Source organism: Sturnira hondurensis, unplaced genomic scaffold (assembly GCF_014824575.4).
Source record: "Sturnira hondurensis isolate 20B ecotype Veracruz unplaced genomic scaffold, ASM1482457v3 Scaffold0010428, whole genome shotgun sequence".
In the NCBI taxonomy this organism is placed as follows: domain Eukaryota; kingdom Metazoa; phylum Chordata; class Mammalia; order Chiroptera; family Phyllostomidae; genus Sturnira; species Sturnira hondurensis.
The window spans coordinates 21784406-21793005 of record NW_028083059.1 but is presented as its reverse complement, the minus strand read 5'-3'; the positions used below and the strand labels follow the sequence as shown (position 1 = coordinate 21793005).

Below are 8600 nucleotides of genomic sequence, written 5' to 3'. Positions count from 1 at the left end.
ATAAAATTAAATTTCAAATTGTGTCCCTGTTCTTACCAGTTTCTTTTCTTCAGATTTTGAAATTGGGGTTGACACAAAATTACCAATGGATATGTCATAGGAAAAAAAATGTTCACTATATTCTATTGCTCTCGGCACTTCCAAAACATGATGCTTATCTCAAGCATCTAGAGTTAAACACTTAAATATGCTGACATTAGTGATAGTATGTGCAACCTGGTATATAATAAGTATTGCATTGTTAAAATGTCACATAACTTTGTAACAAGAAAGCAGATAGTTTCTTGTAAATATTTTGGTTTTATATAATTTTCTTGTTGACAGAACATAATTGGCTCGAACTTTACAAGTTAGATTTATCATATTTAAATCCTATTTCAGAGAAAGGTTAACTGAAGTTCAGGTACACATACACAAATATTTTAGCACACTTTAATAGAAAATCTCCCTCTCTGATCAAAAGATGAACTTTTAGGTTTTCATGCATCTTACTCCTTAATTTCAGTGGAGAAAATGAGAATTTTTCCTCTTACTAGTAAGAACCTGATGGTCCATAAAACAATGTTTACTGATCTGATAATCAAGTAGTGAAATGTTAAGACAGCACACCTCGTGATAAAATGGAATAAACTTGATCACACAATGAAAAAAAAAGAAATCAACACAAGAAAGAATGATGTATTTGAGAACATTTTTAATAAATAATGTGACAAAATTACTTTTTCTGATTATTGGATTTTCAGTATGCAAAATTATGGCTAAAAATAAGAGGCTTCTTACATGAACATAATGAAAACATTAATCACATGGATTGTTTCCTTAGTACTGCACAGCCTTTCTATGTCACTTTCAAATTATCTAAGTGAACACATTTAGCTTTTGGTGAACACCAGTTTCTTTCTTTTTTTTTGTGGTTCAGTTTTGTTTGGCTTTGTTTTCCAGTGGGTCAGGCCTGATACCTGTGCAAGAATAAGTGTACATTTTTTTTCTTCAAATAGCACCAATTGTAAAGTCAATGACATTTATGTAATGACAAAAAAAGGACCATAAAAATCTACAGTCAGAGGGCATCATTTGGCAATTCAAAGCACATAATGCCTCTACTTGAGCTTGTAAGGAAATCTTGTAAATATCAGCATTGGCCACAACAAACTTAAACCTTTTTTTCTTTAGGTCCAGGAAAAGTAAGAACCATTGGGTGTGTGGCCCACAATAAAGTATGCACGTTACTTCACCACCTGTCATCATTCAAATATTCCAAATACAAACATAGAACATTAACAAAACAGGTTAAAAATGCTTCTCAACATTTTTTTCAATAAGACAAAAAAGGTTAATAGTTACAATGGTTTACAAATAAAGTTTAGTGATTGTGCTTTTAAAACCAAAAAAAAAAGTTTAAAAACAGTGCATTACAAAAACAAAAATCAAACCTCCTTAAGTGGCACTTCTGAAAGTTGAACTGACACGACCAGAAGAAATTTAGGCCAGTTAAGATAGGGATGTCCTTATTCAATTGGTCATTAAGAAACATCCATTTGTGATATGCATTTATAATTGCTTTTTGATTGAAAAATAGAATAAGGTTTTTGCTAGGCTTATGACAATGACTAGAGAACCAGAGAGATCCAACTGGCTTACCCCTATTCATCCAAAAGAACATTTCCAGTAAGAATGTACTTCAGTGATTGAAATGAAGACAAAATAAAGTACCACCAGGGTTTGCAAAGAGTATATATTTACAATGTTTGTACCCCATTCAAATTGACTGTGGTTGTTCTGCATTTGTTATGTTTTTATTTTCTCCCAGCAAAGGGTGGTATGAAAGACTGACTTTAAAATCATGTTAAAATGAAGTGTTTTAATTTGCATTAGCAGTTGGTTATAGAAAATATATCTTCAGAGCCCTTGGCATGAGGTTGATTAATCAACTTTGTATCTTTGATCAATATTTTGCTATAAATCAGCTTGGTATATAAGCAGTGCAATGCCATATCTCAGGGGGCAATGCAAAAGAACTATTCTGTTCTCTTCTGCTGGCTCATGACTGAAGCAGGAAGTTAAATACTTCCCTTGCTGGAAGTCAGGTGTAATGGTTTGTTCCAAAAGCGAGGGGAATAGGGAAGTCCCTCATGGGGACAGGGATCAAACAACAATAAACCCCAATACATTTTTTAAATGGTATTCCAATAAGAAGAATAAGAACGACAATTTGTACACTCTGATTGCACTGAACATTTTATCTGGCGTCATGTGTCATCAGACGTGAGGAATCTTGAGAGATCGTTTTCACATTAGATCTCAGGAGCCACTCTGGCTGTCTTCAGCTTTCAGTTTCCTGTAAGAGATAAGTTATGATTCAGTTTAAAAAAAAATCTTAGGGTATTATTTTATATATATATATATATATATATATATATATATATATATGTTTTTATTCTTATACTTTGTATTTCCTCATTATTTCACTGGCATACATTGGAAAGTGCTCAGGGCAACAGATTCATTTGTCAACTTCAGCTGGTACTGAAGGCAAACCCAATAGTTCTCTAACAAGCACCAGACCCCGTTCCACATAGTGTCTCCAGGTGGGGGGTGTGGTGCTGGGGAGAGGGAGCAGCAGTAGGCTGAGTTCTCTACTCCCCGAGTCCCCACTCCACATTACAGCTCAACTTTGACCGGCTTTACATATTGGAATTATCTATATACTCATGCATATTCTTTCCACAGAAGAGCTCTTATACTTTAAAAGAACCCCCAACAACAAAAACAACAACAAAACACTTGAAAACAACTTCTATAACAGTATTTGCAGGAGGAAAATGTTCTGATTCCAAACCTCAAAATCCAAATACATTGGGCATTACAAAAATTTAATGAGACATACTTACAATTTTCATCTTGAATTATTGAAAGCTCCAGTTTAACACTCATTTAATAATCTACTTGTGATTACATATATAGTTGACCTTTGAATAACACCAGTATGAACTGGTGTTGTTCAAACATAAATCCATTTATACACAGATTTTTTAATGAAATACTGTACATGTATTTTCTCTTCCTTATGATTTTCTTAATAGCATTTTATTTTCTCTAGCTTCATTTATCCTAAAAGTACAGTATATCATATATATGGCATACAAAATATGTGTTCATTAAATGTGTATGTTACTGATAAGGCTTCCAGTTAGCTGTAGGCTATTAGTACTTAAGTTTTTGGGAAGCCAAAAGTTATACATGGGTTTTTGACTACACAGGGGGGTGTCAAAACCCCTAATAACCATGTTGTTCAAAGGTCAACTATATATGTAAAAAATAAATTTGTCTTCAACTTGCCTTCTTATGAAATGGAGAAAACACTATCTTAAAACCAGGAGGTGATTTTATATATTATATGATAATTGCCAACTCTATATGGTATTATTATCTATAAATTCCAACAAAGAAGTATATCTTTGACTCAAGAAATGTACTCTCTGCCCTGACTGGTGTGGCTCAGTGAGTTGGGTGTCATCCCATAGAGCGAAAGGTCACCAGTTGATTCCTGGTCAGGGCTCATGCCTGGGTTGCAGGTCAGATCCTGGGTAGTCCCCATTTGGGATGTGGGAGAGGAAACCAATCAATGTTTCTCCCACACATTGATTTCCTCTCTTTCTCCCTCCCTGAGAGGGAGAGAGAGAAATGTTCTACTCTATCGGTGAAGGTCAGTGTCAAGTAGCAGGTTCTCATTTTCAGAAGACTGAAGGTGAAACACTGTTGCCCAAATCTACCAGATTAACCCCAGTGATCACTAGGATGGCAGATAACACAGGCAGAATACGCTGATTCACATCATATAATTGTAACCTTACTGGGGATTTATAACCTACTACAATACTATGAATTACAATAATTTAGGTCAACAGTTCTTATTTCTTAATGTTTGCCATATACATTTCTTATCTGAATACCTGTAGATGAATATGAACTCTAGATCTAAAAAGAAAGTGTTATTGCCATTTAAAAATTTTAAACTTATTTCAAGAAAATAATTATATTTTCAGAATAACAGTTTCTGGCACCACTGACACGAGGGTTTGGACAAAATACTATTTCTGTAGACTGACAAATGTCCCTGACTTTGAACTAGTACACTAGTACTAGTATAATGTTGGGGAATGGGACGAAGTTATAGATACCTCTAATTCTTCATTATTATCTTCTCCTCTTTCATATCCTCCAAGAACTTGCATTTCTGCAATATTTCTTCGACCTACATTTGCTTGTTCTCTTTGTCTGCTTCCTGATCCCCTTGATGACATTGAGCTCGAAGAACTAGGATCTCTGGGATTATTGGATGTCGGAAAAGTAGGTCTACAGTAAGGTGGAATATCCTCTGTGTAATAAAATATAACAAGTGCATATGAACACCATTACACATGTTCATTCTCTACTGTATCACTCAGGTTTCTAATTCTGAATGGGAAGCATCAGTGTTTTTGAGGACTAAATGAGGCCATTTTATAACAACAATGAGTAAGGCAGCACCAGCTTCTGAGAAATGAAAATAACAAACCTTGTTGTTCAGGAAGCCTCAGTTCAGGGCTTCCAGTTCTATCCTTTGTTATGTGATCCTTATTTTAGGCTTTAGTTTTCACTTTTCTAAAAACATGGAAACGGTCTCTATAACCAGAGGAGCTTCTAGCGTTGATGTGAGAACAGAAGAGAGTGTAAAATCTCTTTGTAAACTATGAAGAATGCCTGGAAACATCGACAGAAACAAGGTCGAGCCTCCTCGAACTAGCAGAACCAAGATCTGGTTCACTTCCCAGCCATCAAGATATCAAGCTCCATTTCAACACCGCATTTACATTGTGGAATCCTGAACCTCAAAAGCCTTCCATCGTTGCTACCTTCAAAAAACAAGCCACCCAGTTAACTGCCATCTCCTGAACCTCTGTCTCCACCCTCCTTTACATTTGGGGCTGGTGCTGTTGATGTACCCTCCAACCTCTCACTTCTCTCCAAAGCCTGTGGATGCTAAGGTTTGGACACCAAATACATACGAAACCATCTCTTCTACATGTACTTTTGTTTTCCTCCCCGAAGTATTCCCTCTATTGTCCACAATGTCTGAATGAAATCTGGTTTCTACCAAATTTCTCTCTAGCAAAAGAAGGAAGGCTTGTTTCTAGCTCACTAACACAGGCTCTAAATCACTGCTTCCACACCCCTGTGCAAAAACATTCTCTTCTGGTGAAGGCCAAGCCATTTAATTAACATAGCCTGTCTAGTCCTCATTAACGGCACCTTTCTCCTTCCATTCTGCTCATCACAATTTTCACTCCGGATACAGGTTTCTGACCCCCGGAGGCCCAGAGTCCGTGAGGCCCACTCCTCCTGTGCCTTAGCCCCGTAGCACTTCATCTCCTGTAACCTTCATCTTGGTCCCTGTTTCAGACGACTTTTTCTCTCTGTTGACTTTAGTTTTTGACAACCTACACTATGATAAAATCTTTCTCTTGCTAAGAACTTTCTCTTTAAGCTTGTGCTCTACATAAACCAATATCATTTTTTCTCCTCACTGCTCAGCAGCGCTTCTTGAAAAGTAATTTGAACTCATTGGCATATGCAACTCCCATGCACTCTGTATCCCAGTGAAATCTATTTACACACACATTGCAGCAATGAAACAGAAAATTCACTGTTGACTTTCATAATGCTAACCGTGCTTCAGTCTTATCTCTGCTCTTCTCACTGGCCTTAACCTGGAAGGCACTATTGATTTAAACACCGTATTTCGGACGATAAGACACGCACCCCCCACCCCCTAATTTGGGAGGAATAATGGTTGTCAATGTTGCTGTTGAGTTCTGTTTTACATTTACATTGGTGAAATGTTATGTTATTTATGTCATTAAATATTTTACCACATTTTCTTGCTTCAAAAAATTTCCCCTATTTTCCTCCTCTAAAACCGAGGTGCATCTTATGGTCTGAAAAAATATAGTGATCTCTTAGTTTATAGTCTTCCTTCCTTCCTGGCCTGACTTCTGTGCGTTCTTCTTAGGTGGTACCACTTACATTTTGACGCCCTGCAGGTTTCTAGTTTCAGCTCAGTGCATGCGTGTGTGCGTGCGTGTGTTCCCACTCACTCTGGATGATTTCATCCATTCTCACAGACTGAAACTTCTAGAATATAACTTAATAGAGTGGATATTTTCTATGATTTTTTGTATTGATATACACCCAGCTTGACATACAGTAGGTCATCAATAGTAAGTTTTGAGTGAACAGATGAGTGGCTTTAACTACTACTTATCATGATGAATCATTTATTTTATATTTCCAACTCTTGAGCTACGCCCCGAATTTCACGCTCCTATAGCCAGCCAGCTCAACTAACATTTCCTCTTGAGTGTCCCTCAGACTCAACACATCCAATGTTAATTTCATCACGCTCACTCCCCTGACATTTCTTCTCCCACTGTATTCCCAGGAGTACATTATTGCATTGCTAATCATTAAGAGACCCAAAACAGGAAAACTGAAATTATTTAAAGCTGAATTCCCCTCCTGTCCAACAACCTTTAAGGTACCTTTCCTCACACCAATATACAAAATTAGGTGAGGCAGATTTTTAACTCAAAAAAAAAAGTCTTGGATTTCCCCTCTCATTGATCCCTGTTCCCATAGCCTCATTTATATTCTTTATGATTCTTGTTGGAGGGTTGTAAATATCTCCTAACAGGTCTCTGCCTCTTGAGTTATTCCCCTTTATACCATCCTCACTCAGCTACAAGAACTACAGGACCTCTATGACTTAAGCTTACATTTACCTCAAGAGATTCATCTTTACTATCTAGTGGTATTACATTTCTTAAGAGTGTCTTCAACATACCTCAAAGATTTTCATGCTGACTCTCCCTGCCAGAACAATATCCATTCTGCTCACCCAAGCTAAACTCCACCCTTCCTGAACACTCAACCTATATATAATTTCTACCAAACAAGATCAAGAAGTTTTTCTTGAACTCCTACCCTTTGCAACAGCATGGATGGAACTGAACAGCATTATGCTAAGAGAAATGAGCCAGACGGTAAAAGACAAATATGATATGATCTCATCGTTAACAGGAACCTAATCAACAAAACGAACAAGCAAGTAAAGTATAACCAAAGACACAGAAATGGAGAACAGGCTAACAGTGACCAGAGGGAAGAGGGAGGGGCATTTCAGGGGAAAAGGGGTGAAGGGTTTACAGGAACAACTATAAAGGACACATGGACAATAACAAGGGTGGGTGGAAATAGGGGAGGGAGGTGGGAAGGGCTGGGGGCTGAAAAGGCAGAAAACTGTACTTGAACAACAATAAAAAATGTTAAGGAAGTCTTCCTTTACATTTCCCACAAGACTGGGATAATTGTCCCTACTCTAGTGTATCTCAAGTATCCTGACACCATGAACATTATGCCAGTTATGTATGTATCTGTGAATCTACGAATTACCTATCTCCCTCTCTGACTATAAGCATCTTGAGGTCAAGGTTCATGCTTCACATAAATTTCACTACTCGATAATGCTTAATCATGCAGTTGATGTTTGATAGAGGTAAAAATAAATTGAACCAATTGAGGTAAATGTCCATAAGGTCAGACATTCCAGTCTAGAAGACCACTCTCGTTAATTAAAAATGACCATTAGTTACACATGTAAATCAGGGTTCCTCTTTCATTATAAATAATGCAAACTGAATTATGAAGTTAGAAATTATAGCAATGCATATAAATGATAATTTAATGACACATCAAGGTTTATAGTTGAAATAAGACTTTGGGAAGGCAATTATGAAATAATAATTGGTCAGTGTATATCAGTGCTTTCCACGGAATAGGTTTCCTTATTTCTGGGTTAGTGGTTCCAGTCTTAGTTCTTTCATTAGATATTTTTTGTAAGACAAAGAACAACTTACTGAATTTCTGAAGATTGATAAAAATAATTTAATCTCTTTGTTCCAGTTCGGCATCCAACAAGATTTTCTGGGTTTATAAAATCATTTCTTTAAAAAAGGCCAACTACTATGGAGGGAGCTTGTTTGTGAGCAGCACACTGGTCCATGCTTTCGGGAAAGATATAAGCCTAATACTTACAGCATGACATTTCATTTATGAATCACCACTTGGAGTAGAGTCACTGAGTCGAAAAGTCAGATCATCTTTGTCTTAAGTGTTACAAATAAGCTGTGTTTTAAATTTTATATTGTGGTGGCATCACCCAGTGCTTTGTGATTGCCCAGAAGAGGCATCTGTCTGAAACGCACAGCTTTACTCGTCGCTTCACTGCTGAGTCTGCGCCTGGGCTAAGAGTTCAGGTTTCTATCACAGAACAAAGTGCCACTGTGCCCCACGTGGAAAGGGGCTAATGACCAGGTGCCCCAAAACACAGAGCAACACACTGATGTCTAATCTTACCAAAATACATCTATTAAAACAGAGTAGTAAATAGCCCTCTCAGCCTTCTAAGATTCATCCCCTGTCACTTTTTCCTGACTCCTTCATCAATAATCTTTTTCTGTGTTTCTTCCTCCAAAATGGTTTCTTCTCCTTAGTCTATAGTA

The 8600-nt window shown here is 37.0% G+C and overlaps 1 protein-coding gene across 6 annotated transcripts in view; it reads right to left on the bottom strand.

The window, feature by feature from the left end:
- Nucleotides 1-897: 897 nt before the first annotated feature.
- Nucleotides 898-8600, bottom strand: part of ROBO1 (roundabout guidance receptor 1) — a 414052-nt gene continuing 406349 nt past the window's right edge. For 5 of the 6 annotated variants that reach the window (XM_037059025.1, XM_037059024.1, XM_037059028.1 and 2 more), the window contains 2 exons: nucleotides 4182-4378; nucleotides 902-2338 (listed from right to left, as the gene is read on the bottom strand). In XM_037059025.1, the coding sequence (XP_036914920.1) occupies nucleotides 2324-2338; nucleotides 4182-4378 (212 nt within the window). In that variant the 3' untranslated portion in view covers nucleotides 902-2323. Of the gene's footprint in view, nucleotides 2339-4181; nucleotides 4379-8600 lie in introns of all 6 variants that reach the window. The other variant, XM_037059027.1, reaches the window with a different exon arrangement.